Source organism: Rhinoderma darwinii, chromosome 8, assembly GCF_050947455.1.
Source record: "Rhinoderma darwinii isolate aRhiDar2 chromosome 8, aRhiDar2.hap1, whole genome shotgun sequence".
Taxonomy (NCBI): domain Eukaryota; kingdom Metazoa; phylum Chordata; class Amphibia; order Anura; family Rhinodermatidae; genus Rhinoderma; species Rhinoderma darwinii.
Window position 1 is genome coordinate 24,915,095 of NC_134694.1, and position 16,547 is coordinate 24,931,641.

General features: G+C 40.3%; 1 protein-coding gene across 5 annotated transcripts in view; it reads left to right on the top strand.

Moving 5' to 3' along the window:
• The window catches only part of DENND1A (DENN domain containing 1A), a 582,084-nt gene that overhangs the window by 275,897 nt on the left and 289,640 nt on the right, over positions 1-16,547 (top strand). For all 5 annotated transcript variants that reach the window (XM_075835514.1, XM_075835510.1, XM_075835512.1 and 2 more), the window contains exon 9: positions 2,675-2,785. In XM_075835514.1, the coding sequence (XP_075691629.1) occupies positions 2,675-2,785 (111 nt within the window). The remainder of the gene's footprint in view (positions 1-2,674; positions 2,786-16,547) is intronic.

Sequence of the window (16,547 nt, forward strand, 5' to 3'; positions counted from 1 at the left end):
GTACTAGAAACAGGGAGAGAACCTCCAGCTCACCGGTCTGCGTCTCCAACAGCGTCCATCGGATCCCCGCGACGGCCCGCGGTATGAAACAATAATGTAGAGGAAGAGTGATCCAGCGCTGATGTTGGTTTAAAAGGGAAGTGAGAGTCCCATGTTTATTAGAAAAAAAATTTGAGTAAAAATGGAACGGGAGACGCAGTCCCAAAGTGCAAGTAGTCAGGGTATATGCCCAAGCCTACGCGTTTCGAACGCGGTCTGCGTTCTTAATCATGGGACTCTCACTTCCCTTTTAAACCAACATCAGCGCTGGATCACTCTTCCTCTACATTATTGTTAGTACTAGAGTCTTATACTTACATGTTTTTAAATGTATGTTATTTTGTGTAATAAAGTTGATATATTCTTATATATATTCTGACTACGAGCTCTACTTTTCTTCGGTAAGGTTTAATAATCATGGAGCAGTCTATATGGTAAAATATGGGGGGAAGTTGGTGTCCCAAACTTCACCTAGCTTATAATGATTATGCGTTTGGAGTCTATTTGTAATAATTGTGTTATGGAACGCGCTTTAGCCTCTATTCAAGGGTCCTACGCTCGTACTTCCTTATGGGATCAATGGACTGACTCTACTTACTCCGACATACTCTTATGATTACCTTAGTCGAATATGTGGTCAATTTGCCGTGTCTGGATCGGGAGTTTTGTTTGTATGTTTCTTTTTTGTTTTCCTGTAAAAAAATGTGCTCCTTATCCCAATGCTTTGTTTGCAATGTTTCATTGCTGTATGTAATGATTAGATGTATACTGGATCAATAAAAATCTGTTTATTAAAAAGAATCCACCCTGAGAATCTATAAGAAATCCACAATATCTGAACATATCTTACAGTACAATTATCAGAGTGGTGTCTTGATACAGGCCAATCACCTGTGTGTCCATCACAGGACCAAGACAGATTTATATTGACAATGAATAGTGAAGGTTTCTACTTAATGACTGCAAGCAGGGATTTTAACAGCGGTGAGGAATTGATATAGAAAATATATTTGTATTATTATTTTTTTTTACAAAGACTGTCATTTTTTATTTGCTTAAACTGTAATATCTCTTTTACCCCTTCCCGACAGTTGACGTATCCATACGCCAAAGTCCGGTAGGGGAAGTATGGAACGGGCTCACGGAGCGGGTGATTGTTACAGCCGACACTTCAGAGTAACGAGCAGCATCGCGCTCGAGCACGATCCCGCTCGTTTAATTCGTTAAATGCTGTGGTCAATAGCGACCACAGCATTTAAATTGTTAAAAAGAGGGGGGCGACCCCCTCTAACAGCTCATCGCGCCCCCCCCGCAATGCTATCGCGGGGGGGGGGCGATGGTTTCTATTGCCTGGGGGCCTAATGAAGACCCCCGGGTCCGCCATCTTTGTGCTCCTATTAGGCCCTAATAGTTGCCTGTCAGAATCACGATATACTGCAATACTCGCTGGTTGAAGTCCCCTAGGGGGACTAATAAAAAAAAAATGAAAAATGAGTTAAATAAAGTTGTTTTTTTCCCCCTAGAGCATAGTAAAAAAAATAAAAAAAATAAACATAATTGGTATCGCCGCGTCCGTAAAAGTCTGAACTATTACAATATATCATTATTTAACCCGCACGGTGAACGCCGTAAAAAATAATAATTTGTAAACGCCAGAATCTCTATTTTTTGGTCACCTAATCTCCCACAAAAAATGAAATAAAAAGTGATCAAACCGTCGCATCTAAACCAAAATGGTATTATTAAAAATTACAGCTTATCCCGCAAAAAATAAGCCCTCAAACCAATTAATCGACTGAAAAATAAAAAAGTTCTGGCTCTCGGAATTTGGCGACACAAAATAAATTTTATTTTTTACACTTCGGTTTTTACTCGTAAAAGTAGTAAAATATAGAAAACACTATATATATTTGGTATCGCCGTAATCGTATTGACCCACAGAATAAAGTTAACATGTTGTGTTAATTGCACAGTGAATTCCGTAAAAACAGCGCGCAAAAAAACATTGAGGAATCGCTGTTTTTTTTCATTTTCTACCCCACAAATATATTTTTTCCCGTTTACTAGTACATTATACGGTAAAATAAATGGTGCTATGAAAAACTACAACCCGTCCCGCAAAAATCAAGCCCTCATAGGACTATATCGACGGAAAAATAAAGACGTTATGGCTTTCTGAAGGTGGGGAGGAAAAAACGAAAATTAAAATCTGAAAAAGGGCTGCGGCGGGAAGGGGTTAATATTTAAAGGGAACCTGACAAAAATTGGCGTTTCTATTTAATCGAGCATTATGTCTTTTTTTCAGACACGTTTATTAATAACTTTTTAGCCTGTTCACTGCTTAGCAACAAGTGACACATCTCATGGGTGTTTTTCTCCGAGCCCCTGTCTTGTCACTTACAATACAGCAAATAGGTCGGTATTTATACTTCATGCAATTTTAGAGCAGAAAGGGGAAGTCCTTCTATAAGGCAAAACCTAATGTATCCTTGTAGACTCAGCAAAAGTTTCAACACTGTAAAGTAATAGATTAGATTCAGGTAGAATTGTTTTTATATTAAAAGGTCTATATTCCCACACTTCTATCTGCTTGTATTAATGCCTAATCCTCACTATTTTGCTCCTCTATTTACAGAGAAACCTGACTGAATATTTTGTGGCCGTAGATGTGAATAACATGCTGCACCTCTATGCCAGTATGTTGTACGAGCGCAGGATCTTAATTTGTTGCAGTAAACTTAGCACGGTGAGTTCATGTTCATCATGTCATTGGCCTTCTAAAATGAATACGTATTTGGTAGACGTTTTTGAATATATGAGTTTTTCTTATTTCTGTGCAATAATATTCACCTCTTTCTGTCTTTGTGGACAGAAATGTCTAAGATGGCAGAGATCAGATATAAATTGTGCAAAAATGAACGCCATCTTTTATAGGGATGTCACGATACCAAAATTTGGACTTCGATACCGATACTTCATTTAGTATTGCGATTTCGATACCAATTTCGATACTTTTGCCAACAGTAATAAAAAAAAATTCTTCCGTTTTCTGATGTGAGGCGCGACGTGTGATGAATTTTGAACGCGCCTCACATTAATAGTAATTAATCCCATCATGTTTCTCAGTCATAATGGGTTAATGTGTAAGGTACATGATGGGGTTAATTACTATTAATGTGAGGCACGTGGAGGTTAAATTCATCGCACCTCGCGCCTCACAATAATAAGTGAATGAAAGCCGTGTTTATTTTATTTTTTTACAGCGCACACATCATAAATGATGCAAAAAAATTGTTGTGCGCGCCATTACTGAATGTGTGAATATTTTATGTCTGGAGACTTATTTTAATGTTTTTGTAAAAAAGGTGAATGTGTATTTTTTTTTAATTGATACTTTGTTTTTACTTTATTTGTAAACTTTAATGTTTAATGCCGGCGCTGCACTAATGAGCGGCAGTTCAGGCACTGGGGACAGAACATGGGGGTGTTTTGTAGAGCGCTCGCCATGTTCTGTCTCCAGTGCCGCCGCTCATTAGTGCAGCGCTGGCCGCATCACCTCATCCTGACCCCGCGAACTTATCATGACTCAGGAGCGGGGCTGTGGCTGAATTACACAGCCGCAGCCGCGCTCCCATACATTCATGTATTACTATACTGAGCTGTGCGGCTGCGCAGCTAAGTATCGAAATACAGGAAATAGCGGTATCGAACCGTTTAGGGATGCAGAGTATTGAAACAGTATCGAAGTTTCGATCCACCGTGCATCCCTAATCTTTTATAACGTTTCCATATGTCCTGCTCGGGATCACCTTCTATTAGCCAGAGCAGACAACCACTGCAAAAATCCGGCTTTATTATAATAAGGGCTTGTCATGATGAGACCACACTTTAAAGGGGTTTTCCTGCTTCTGACAACTGATGACCTATCCACCGGATAGGTCATCAGTACATGATCTGCGGGGGTCCGACACCCGGGCCCCACACGGATCAGCTGGTCCAGTGCCTCTGTGCGCCGGACGTACAAGCCGGAAGCAGTTAGCTCCGGCCACGGAATAGCGGCTGAATTGCAGTACTGTTCAAGTGAATAGGAGCATACCTGCAGTTCTGCAGCATGGCCACTATGCTATGTACGGAGCCAACTGCTTCCAGGTTCTGTCCATAGTATTATGTGCCACAACATCCGGTGCCCGCAGGCCACCAGAGCGGCTTATCAGTGTGGGGTCCGGGTGTCGGACCTGCACCGATGACATATTGAGGACCTATCAGGTGGATAGGTCATCAGTTCTCAGTAGGTGGACAACCCCTCTAAGTTATAATGTACTAAATCAGCTTGTTTGGTTTATTTTGCACTGACCGTCACATTTGTAGGAATTGTCCAGATACATTTGTTGGCACAATACTTTTGTTATTTTTGTATACTATTGCCCCTTATTTCTCTGTGTCCTGCACCTCAATGAATGGTTTTCGGTGTATGTATAGCATATCATGCTTCCAGCCAATTGGCATACATCTGTGCACATGTATGATAATATTTAAGATGTTTTCACGGTTGAAAACATTTTTTATTAAGTTGTTCATTCTCTTTGGAAACATGGATGTTAGGATAATGTATGTGACGATCGATTATAAATTCAGGGTAAGTTCTATCAATAAGGTTGTATAATACTCGTAAAACTCCAATATTCAATAGCCTGGTCTTAAAGGGGGAGCAGAAATGGATTATAAAATGCTAAACAAATATGTTATCTGGAAAGTGAAAAAAAGCAGGAATCATTTTCAGTCAACCATGTTGGATTTAACTGTCTCTTTTCCTTTCAATCGAACAACCGTTTCCATATACCCTAGAAGAACATATGGATGTCATTGATAGTTCTCCATTTAGGAACGTCGTTTATTAGCCAGAATTTAGAGCGGCTACCAAGATTGGCTACCACTCTGGAGAACTCGGCACAACCATGAGTTCAGCTTCCCACGGCAATTCCGGCTGAATTTAGACCAGCTGTTTTAATGGGACAGATATTAAAGCTTTGCCAAAAATGGCCAATTGTTTATCATCGGTAATTGAAGAAATTGGGAATTTAAACCATTCTGAATTTACACCTAACAAACAACTTCTATTAATATAAGAGGGTTATCATTAAATATCTAAGCAAAATCTGATCTTTCTGGCAACGGGCCACTGATGTCAATCGACGCAACAAAAGCCTTTAAATGTGTGGAATAGTCCTTTCTATTTGCTATTCTGGAAGTTTTGGTACTGCTTTTATTAACTGTTTTCGCCTTTTATATGAGTCCAACTGCCTCCATCTTCTTTAACCAGAAAACATTAGAGAGATTTAGAATAAATAGAGGAACTATTCTCCACAATATCCATAATAGTTTTGAAAAAACTTTTTGTTATCTCATATATAGAAAAAGAGACCTAGAAGTAGTCTTAGAAATATTCAAAGCAAAAAAAGTAAGGGCGGCTTTGGAGTGCCTGTCCTCAAAAAATTATTTTATCGCTGCTCAATAAAATTATTTGAGGGGTTGGGAGTGTATTAAGGCCCAGGATCCAGTTCATTTTTTATGCCAGAGGATGAGCGCTGAATCTAACATCTTACAAGGTGTAGAGGCAGGGAGATTAAGAGGCAACTTATGTCCAACCATATCCTTGATCCAAAATGTATGAAATCTATTTAAGAAAAAGCATGACCGTTATTCCTATTGTATTTTCCCACCGATATGGTGTAATAATCAAATTCTAGAATGTCAAAAACTCACTGGTTTTGATGAATGGCCGTCCAAAGGCGTTATATTATTATCTCAATTGTATATTGGAAATTCTTTTAAATCTTTTGAACAATCTTTTAGCCAATATTTAAGCAAAAAAAAATAATTCAATCATTTAGCAACTTGAACATAATCTTTAAAAATCTAAATCAGAGAGGGGTTATTTAAAAATGTGATCATTATTCAATTAAGTAATGATGAAAATCGACTAGAATTGAAAAAAAAATCGGAAGGTAATTGTGGTCCCATTTTGGATGACGAATAGTTAAATTGTAGCTAAACGTTTGACAAACTTCTGACATGTCATAGTGACATGTCAGAAGTTTGGATTGGTGGGGGTCCGAGCACTGAGACCCCCACCAATCGCTAGAACAAAGCAGATGAAGTGCTCGTGTGAGCGCTCAGCCGCTTCGTGTCTGTTCCGGAAATAAATGTATTGGTGTAGACTCAATACAAAGTCTATGAGCCCGTACTCCGATACATTGGCTTTCCGGTTGCTGAATTCCACGTTCCTCCTCACTGCTCGACCGCAATGAGAAGTTTATTGAATGAAGCTGCGGACGAGCATGTGCGCTGCCACTCCATTCAAAGCCTATGGGAATGACGGAAACAAATGAGTACGGCGCTCGGCTGTTTCCGTCAGTCCTGTAGATAATAAATAGAGCGTCGGGCCCATCCTGACCACCGCTCCATTTTAGCTTCTCCTCACTGTGGGGGTTGCAGTGAGAAGGATCTGGTGGTTCGGGACCCAGCAATCAGACTATTATCACCTATGCCGTGGATAGATTAGATCTGGGAATACCGCTTTAAAAAAAAAAAATCGCTCCAGAGGTCTATACAGCAGTTCTCTGCTTTGGCTTATGGGAGGGGGGAGCACCTCTGTGATATCTATATAAATAACGCCTTTAAGCACTTTATAAAAAAAACAAAGCAAAATTTGACTCCTTCTAAGACTTGTTCTCCCCAGAGATGCCATAAGCATATTGCTATTCTCCTTGTCCGTCACTACCACTGCAATCATATAGCTGGATGAGATAGACAGATTAGATAAAATAGATTTAGGCCTCATGCACACTACCCCATTGGTTTTGCGGTACCCAAAACCACGGGTACGTTGCGGTCCATCGGACCGCAAAAAACCCTTGTTATGCCTCCGTATATCATCAGGACTCACGGACCCACAACAATTCACCAGTATTGGTAAATCCGCAAATCCGGACCTTAAAATTACATGTCCTGAGTTTTTGCAGTCTGGATTTGCGCCCCCTGCTCACCGATACGTGTAAATCGCGGTTGCATGCATTTGGCTGTAAAAATATAAAATGGGTCCACAATTTTTCTTCAAAAATGCAGATAAATTGCAGCTGCAAAATCACAGTCGTGTGCATGAGGCCTTGTACATAGGTTAGTAAATTGTATTGTTTTGTGTATGTACGTTTGCGTTTTTTTTTGCATGAATTCAGCATTTTCAATAACATGCAGTTCCAAATTGAAATCAGAAAAAGTGAGTTAGACAGATCTAACTATTGAACTTTGAAAATAAGGTTAAAGTTGTAAGATGGCGAACCTCTAACCGAGAAGCATCTCTGTATTTGTGGAGCCTCATTGTGTATTTAGCGTTTCATCAGAAAACACATGTTTTAGTTAATCAGTCTTAGTTCTTCTTTCCAAAAAGAAAATTAGTCAATACACATTAACAGCTCAAAGACTGAGAAATCACTCTTCTCCTGGAGATGGAAACGCACGATCTTATCGACTGGTATATCTTGAAATATAGAGCGGTGAACTTTGAAGAGAATATAGCCGGTTTTTTTTTTATATTGATGCGCTGCCATTTTAAAGGAAATAGCACTTTTGGGTTTTCAGCATCTTTTATCTGTCAGAGGCTTGATGGAACGTAAGTGGCATTAAGCTCCCGTCTTATCAAACAAAACTGCGTGGAAGTGCTGGTTTTTTTTTAGTGCATATCTAGTTTCAACAGCACAGCGAGAACCATCTTTAGTTTCCTCCCTTTATCTAAGCAAGGCATCTTCCGCACATTGCACTGGACCACATGCCCCACGGTGTGACAAAGTCGTCGGAACTGTACTGCTGATCGAAAAGTTTCGGCCAAAATGTTCACATAACGTGATGTGAACAGAGCTTCAGGGTTAGGGCACACTTGCCAGTCAAATTGCAGTACAAGAAAACTGAATCAGACCCAGGTCAGATCCCTAAATGAACCAAACCCCAGAACAGACCCCTAGATTAATTAGATCCGTGATCATATCCCTAAATAACACCATACACCTTTAATTTAGACACCAGACCTCTATATTAATAGACCCCAGACCAGACCCCATAAATTCAGAGGGCATATTGAATCAGACCCCAGACCAGACCCCTAATGTATTTCAAACTACAGATCAGACTCATAAATTAATCAGAACCCTAAATCACACCCCAGAATAAATATAGGGGGTCTATTCTGGGGTCTATTTAAAGGGGTTGTTCAGGATTAGAAAAACATTGCTGCTTTCTCCAGAAACAGCGCCACACTTGTCCTTGGGTTGTGTCTGATATTGCAGCTCAACTCCTTTAAAGTGAATGGGGCTGACCCTGCAATACCACAGAGCTCTAAATTAATCAAACCCTATTTAAAGCCCCTAACAGACCCCATACACCTAAATTAATCAGGCCCCATATCAGACCTCTAACTCAGACCCCTAAACAAATCAGACCCCAGATTAAATCCTCTAAATCAGACCCCAAAATTAATCAGACTCCTGACTTCTCTTGTCCTCAGGGCCCTGCACATAGCTACTGACACCAGCCAGTGTCAGGATGTTGTATGTGCCACCGCACAAAACGTCCTCACTCAGGCCAGCGTCAAGACCGTGCCCGCACCACAACACACAATGCCTGGGCCTGATGTGGCAGGGGAAAGTCTGGGCTCCTTGGACTATGGGGCCTGGTCGTAACTGTGACCGCTGCAAGCCCTAGAGTTTCACCACGGATTACACATCTAGATCTTAGCGGTTATGTCACATGTCTGAAAGCAGAATAGAGTTCATCTGCTGTCAGGTCCAATGGCAAATAACTTTCGAACAAATTGTTAAAGGGAATGTCTCAAACATTTAATTCAAAAATTTAATTAGATTTAAAGGGGTTTTCTCATGAAGGACATTTATCACATATGCAAAGGAGGTGGGACCCGCATCTATCTGATATTTGTGACATATCCTATGGATATGGCATAAATGTCCCTGATGGGAAAACCCCTTTAAGTAGAAAAAAAACTATGTGTTTTGTTTTTCCAAATGTTGTGGAAACTTTCCTGGGTGGGTGGGTGGGTGGGGGGGGGGGGTAGCCATATTTGATCAACAAACTTCCTCCTGTATTGTCTGTATATGCAGAGCAGCAGGGCGTATGTGCTTTGTGGCAGCTGTAATCAATGAGTTAATTGTCAGAGAAATATTAACCAGTTCAGAACCAAGCTATTTTGAGCCCTCAGGTCCAGACGCTGTTTAGCCATTTTTAGCATGCGTTCGTTAGACGGCTATAACTTTTTTATTTGTTGGCCTAGTGACGTGATTTTTTGCAACGTTGAATGGCGGAAAAAAAACCATAAAATAATTCAAAGCCAAAGTTTTATTACACAACAAGTCTAGTCCCATTGCACAGATTTTATACACAACTTAAAATGGGTTGTCCGGTTTCAGCAAATTAATGTTATTTTTGTATAATGAAAAGTTATACAGTTTTCTAATATACTTTCTGTATTAATTCCTCACCGTTTTTGTAACTTGCTGTTATTCAGTAGGAACATTCATTGTTTACTTCCAGTGGATAAAATTCTGTCCATGGTCATGTGATGGACACACAGGTGCTGGGATCGTTAGACGACACATCTCTGATACACATACTGTAACGAGCCGTGCACCTGTGCGTCCATCACATGACCATGTACAGAATCCACTTGAAGCAAGCGATGAATGTGTCTACTGAATAACAGCGATGCATAAGTATAATAGATCTCTATATAATGAACTCTGAAGGATCTCTGCTTAGAGAGTGCCTCACAAAGTCTAGCTCTTAGAAGGTACTGATTCTCCCTGCAAGAGTCAAAATTACAATGCTGATGGGGAGCAACAACTCTGAAACCGTGCTGTCTACAGATGTCTGTCTTATAATCCGAGTCCTGTTTCAGGGCTCTATAAAGGGTCGACCATTAATTTACAAGATAGTCACCTATAGGTGCCGCTAGAGAGACCGTTTTCTTGATTCTGGAGTAGAGCTATTTTACAAACTCTATACACCCCTTAAGCTGAAGGCATTTGGCCCTTGTTCTTTAGTCGTTGATAACCCCTTTACGCTTTAAATTACTTTATGATTAAGTCCTGGTGGATAACCGAAGGGTGTGGAAGGGATGAGGGTTTTTTTATGGTGTTATAGAACTGTTATGCGATGTTACATTATGCTCATCAGACTACATTTTATTGATTGTCCTGAACAAAATTTGTACAGCCCATAGAAACAGACCCAATCCCATGAGATTCTTAAAGAAGTTTTTCCACTAAGGGCACTTATTACCTCGGCTGCCTCCATCGGCCACATAGACATTGTATTAAGCGGCAGCGTGCATGTACAACCGCCGCTCCATTTAACATTTTCCTCATTGCTATTGTGCAGTTCTAGTGATTAGTGGGGATCCCATTGGTGGAAACCCCAGCAATCTTACATTTTTTACCTAAATATCTTTAGTTGGAGAAAACTTGAAAAGTAACAGCAATTCTTTACCTTTTATTTCTTGCTTACTGGTGACTACCTTCAAGTTGGGAAGAAGTTAGAGGCTATGGAAAAGTTTCGTGTTTTTTTTTAACCAAAATGGATTAAAATCACTTTTGTAACTTACATTTGTTAAAAAAAAAGTAAACATTTTTGCTTCTGCAGCTTCTATGTATCACAATACATAGAAGCTGCAGAAAGCCGATCTGTACCGAATCTGTCTTCTCCTGGAGCCGCTGTCAGCCGAGCCGTCAATGCAGCTCACTGACCGTTTCGGCACAGAGCGGCTTTCTGCAGCTTCTATATACTGTGATACATAGAAGCTGCAGAAGTGAAATTGTGAATTTTTTTTTTTTTATAAAACTCAATTTAAAAAAGTGACTTTTCACTAAATAACTGAATTTCATTTAAAAAGACCCTAAAGATGTCCATAGCCTTTAACAGTTTTCTGTATTTTAGTCTGGCAGAAGAAAGCAGCTTGGCTTTACGTTTTAAAAATAAAATGGAGTCGTTCCAATAAGATATAAAGGCTCACAGACCTGTAACTAACAAATGTTCCCATTAGTGCGCCAAATCTCCTTTGAGTTCCTACTCTTGGAGGTTGAGAACCTAATATTGTTCCATGTGGTTTCAAGTCTGAGAATGGCTAAATGTCTGTTGTACGGCAAGGAAGATATTTATCTGCCATCTCACCTTTACATTGAGAAATGAATGAGAAATTTCTGTCGAATATATTGTTCTGCTGAAGAAAGCTGGATGAAAGGAGCTGGGAAATTTGCATTTGTATCTGCTGGAGGATGGAGCAAGGAAGGTTCTTTTCTCTGCGCTTTTGATCTTTTTTTTCTCTGCGCTTTCTGAAAAACGCTCATTTGCAGATCTTTTGGCCTCGCGCTCTCATGATGTCAACCATAGTTCTAGACTTAGTCGTGTCCTCCTGACCTTATTGTCGGGTACTGAAGAGTGTAAGCAGCAGAGCCATGTTCTGATCTTCCACTATGTTTTCTCTTTTTTCTTTTTTAATTATATTAAATTTTTTTTCTCCAATAGTGTTAACGTCGCAGGTTAGTCATAATTTATGCCAGAGATTTAATGAATGTCGGTTGATGTGATTTATTCGATGCTCGTTTTTATCCCTTACAACAGCATTAGCGTTTTTTTTTTCTTTTCAACCTCATTTTCTTGTCCTTTAGTTTATAGTTTTAGCCTCTTTTTGGTTATACATTTGTTGCTGGTTAATTATTTGACCCTTTATGTTAGTCCAATTACTATTTCTTGGTCAAATTGAAATAAACCTCTATTCTTATGTGACGGTGGCTAATATGCTGAGCTTTATATATAAATTATTACACTACTTGCAACATTTACCTTCCGTTGCAAGTTATGAAAAAATAATTGTGACTTTTTCTCTTTTATGCCGTTCACAGCACTTTTCAGAAAAGTGGGCATGGTAAAGTATAGTGGAAATCTGCACCATGCTGTAGCTGTCGTAGGTTTTCCTTGGTGGCGCATGGACAGTACAAGATTCGACAAATTTATTATGAGGCGTATCTTTGTCGCATCCTACGCCTGCGGGCTTTCGACGGAGACTGTTGTATGAAATGCCAGTCTTAGTAAATCTGCCCTTGTATGTCCATTCAGCAGCAGTCTATAAATGTGACTATACGAACTAATAGAGATGAGACGAGCCCTATAAGGGTCTGGCAAGGATTTCATGTAGGTATTTGGAAACTATGGACATTGTTATATGTGTTTACATATATAATTCATTGAAACATTAAAGGGGTTTTCCAGCCAATAAAAATTGATGGCCTATCCTCAGGATAGGTCATCAATAGCTGATGGGTCGGGGGTCTGATCCCGAGACTCCCGCCAATCAGCTGTTTTGAAGAGGCCGCAGCGCTCAGAGCTGCTTCCCCTTCATTTTTTCTTTCTCAATGTGAATCGTCGACACGCATTTAGCAGCGATTCACAGGTATTACAACCATTTCTCCTATTGAAGTGAATGGCAGAAAAGGCTGCAATACCTGTGACTTGCCGCTAAATGTGTGTCGAAGATTCACAGTGAGCAAGTAGAAACCAAGTGGAAGCAGCGCACGTGCCGGGAGTCTGACCCCCACCGATCAGCTATTGATGGTCTATTCTGACCGTAGGACATCAGTTTCTTAGAACTGGACAACCCCTTTAATGTCCTATTGCCTTGTATGAAAAGTTACATACACATACCCGTAGAAATAGTGTGCCCCCCCCCAATCTGTAACTTGCGCGGCAGGACATGGGACCATCTAACCAGTAGCGATGCATTGATGCCAGTCAAATGATATATCACGTGACCGTTGCGTCCATGTTGCCCCCCACAAGCTATTACTTGTATGACACTTGCATATTCCTGCGGATGCACAGGCAGAGAACACTATTGACACACTGGTCACGTGATCTACTTGCCGAGTTTATGGACATGCCACTATTGTTTACAGGGTCCCCTGTCCTGCAAGGCACTGATTATTTTGTATGTAGTGGAGAACTTTAGTATAGATGTAGCAGAGCTAAATGTTATTTCATGCTTTCAGCCTGCGACATTTGTGCATAACGACAATGGTTAGTTACGATAACGCTGTAGGTTAACCAGCAGCCCTGTGAGAGAGCAGCGCCGAATAATCCATCGACTTGTTAAATGTACTGGTCCTGATACATGATGTTGCGTTTTTTTTTTTTATATGTGTTCCAAAACTATTTCTCAGTATTATCTCTCTTCTGATCGGCATTCTAGGCTGCTTTTCTTAATATTTTCCATCACATAGGTGACAACAGAGATGGCGGCGTACTTCCCACAGCCAGAGGTAATTGTGATGCCACTAGATACTTGCGGATAGTGTTTCAGTGTTACTCGGCTATGTGTTTTGTTGCGCTCGCTACAACGGAGGAGTCTAACCTCCATTCACAAGGTAATTAATGCCTTTCAAGTTGTCTCACACAGACGACTTTTGGCAGAATCCATTCATAATGTTTTGAATGTTGTGCTTTAAACACTAAACAATATGTCAATCAGCTGAATGAGAAATTAATAGTGTCGTAGATTTTTTAATTTAGAAATGATGGATTATTAGGCAAACCAGTAATTTCGCAGATTGTATTCATTTTTACATTTGTAGAGCAGCAAGATGAAAGAGATATTTCACACTACTTCTGGTGAAAAATGAGCTGGGTACAGATGTGTGTTATCACACGAAGCGCAGGGCACCGAATGTATGAATGTTCTAATGGAATTTACGTCTGTTAATGTGTCCTCCTGATAAGAGGAGGTCAGGAGTTAAGTGTGGTCAGAAGTTGTGGAGAATGGATATTACATGGGTCAAGTGGTTCTTTATCATGTTCATGATGTCTCCGTTCACACACAGTTTTGTCTTTATAGACTTCTCTATTTTTTAAATTTCAGTATGGATAAAACTGTAACTGAGCATCATGGTTTCTGAAGAGGGTAACGTGAAAGGTGGAACCATTGGCTGCTCCTCACTTTGTCATGGGTTTGACATTGGTCATCGGTTGGTCCTGGAGAAGATTGATGGTCCCTTGGCCTCATAAATTCCTCAATTACTCATTGCTCTACTAGTAGACACTGATCTGTCTGGAACATATCTGTGAAGCTTCTCTTCCATAATCAATGTTTTGTTGTTTTTATTCCTACAGATTAGTTCACAATATGATAGTTCATGTTTCCAATGATATATTAAAGGTGAAAAGGTTTAATCAGACAAACGATGAATGCAACCGCGTGACGGCCGTTAAAACAACGGCCGTCACAGGGACGCATGTATTTCAATGGGGCCGTGCTCACGGCCGTTGTTTCAACAGACCGTGTGAAGGGTACGTTGAAAAATTTCCTATTTTCTTCGTTTTCACAGATCCCTCCATAGACTCAAATCTATGGTGATCCGTGAAAAGAGGACCCGCACGGGGGCAACGCGGACGTGAAAAATGGCTTTTCTTGACATCCAAGTTTCCCCCCGTTTGTCTGAATAAGGCCTATGCCTAGCAGTTTGATAGCTGGACTAAATCGCCATATCACAAGCGGCTGATGCAATGTGTGGGACTGATGATCAGGCACACATACCAATGTGGTTATTGAAAGGACTGAATCGTTAGGCTGGAAATATATCTTCTCGAGAGGGCACACGCAGAGGCAAAGTTGCATGACTTCACATGTCTTCAGCTAATTTAAACTTTTACCACTCTATTTTATGCTTTCTACTCTATAGACTTATAGAACTCCATTCTCTGTTGTAGGAAAAAATGGGCGCTGGTGATGCCATATTGCCCATTTGTCTGCTCTTTTAAGAGTCTCATTTATTAAAGAACAGCTTTTTGGTCTGTAGACATTTTAGATAAAACATTTGAAAAATGCAATAGTATTTTTTTTAGGAAATATTGCTAGTAATGAAGGTACAGAAATGAGGAATTAATGAGGCCAAGGGACCATCAATCTTCTCCAGGACCAACCGATGACCAATGTCAAAACCATGACTAAGTGAGGAGCAGCCAATGGTTCCACCTTTCACGATACCCTCTTCAGAAAACATGATGCTCCGTTACAGTTTTATCCATACTGAAATTTGACTTCCCTGCTCCTTGTCGTTCCAGAGCTGGGCAGTTTTGATATTCAGTAGTCTAGAAAAGATGGTGACATTATGTGTGGTAACCGTAATGATGGTAATATTCGCTAATATTCGCTGCCATCCAGTTTAATTCGAAATACAGAAGTCAAGTATTTTATTTAAATGGCTTTTTTGGGGGTTTTTTCTCATGGAAGTTCTCTTAATCACAGGACACTTGTAATACTGTATGTATGCACGTTTCTTAATGCAGCATTGACTAAATAGGCATAACATTGCTTCTCCCGATCATGTCAAAGAGACATACGCGATGTGCATACAAGAAGCTGGTGGGCTGCCAGTTGATGTAAGAAGTGTACCACGCTCTGCATGTTTCATCAGAAAGAACAAGCTGCATTATTTTAACTCAAACTGTGCTCAGCAGAAGGCAAAACCTTGTAACTGGAAGCTTCCCAAGCCTCTGCAGACGCAGCTCCTTCTATTGTGAGCGAATAAACATACACAAATAAACTGTTTGCTTAATTTGTCATTTCACTGATCTAACACAAATCTAAGGAAATAAGGCAAAATACGGCGAGGCACACACTCTATCTCAGCAATATAGCGCAAAACATAACAGACCTGTCCAGCCCGCGGAGGCCATGACTGTGTTAGTAAAAACAAAGAGAAGGGCAGGAAATGTGTATGCCACTTCACAAAACCATAGGAAAAGGAATTCAAGACCTCGTGCTGAGCCTTAAATGCTGGTTATATTTGCCAATAGTGCATCTAAAAGGATAGTAATGAACACATATGGGTCTCTTTATAAAAAGATGTGGAGTTGAAAATGGTACAACCTGACACACCATATTTAGAAAGTATATAGGGACCATTTTTTTGCATGTTCTCATAGTATCCAACGGTTTTGGGACTGGGTAGTTGTGAACAAGGACCAGACTCTTAGGGTCCTTTTACACTGGCCAATTTGGGCCATAAAAATGAGTGCCGATTGACGAGACAGCTCGTTGATCGGCGCTGATCTGCTCCTTTCACAAGAAGATATGATTAATTTATGGAGAAGTTACTTCGTTCAATATGCATTTCCATCATGTCGGCAGCACATCTCCCTGTTTACAGAGGGAGATGTGCTGTCGACAACGATAATATTTAATGCTGCATATCCTATACGATGAGCCGATGAATGAGCGTTTGCTGGTACATCGGCTGATCACTGCCCTGTTTACACAGCAATGATCAGGAACAAGAGCTCATATGAACGCTCATTTGCCCGATAATTGGCCGTGTAAAAGGGCCTTACAGTCCGGCTATACAAGGTCAGACGAGGTTTAGTTTGTAGAAGAGTTTCTCCTAAGGAGCAAAATG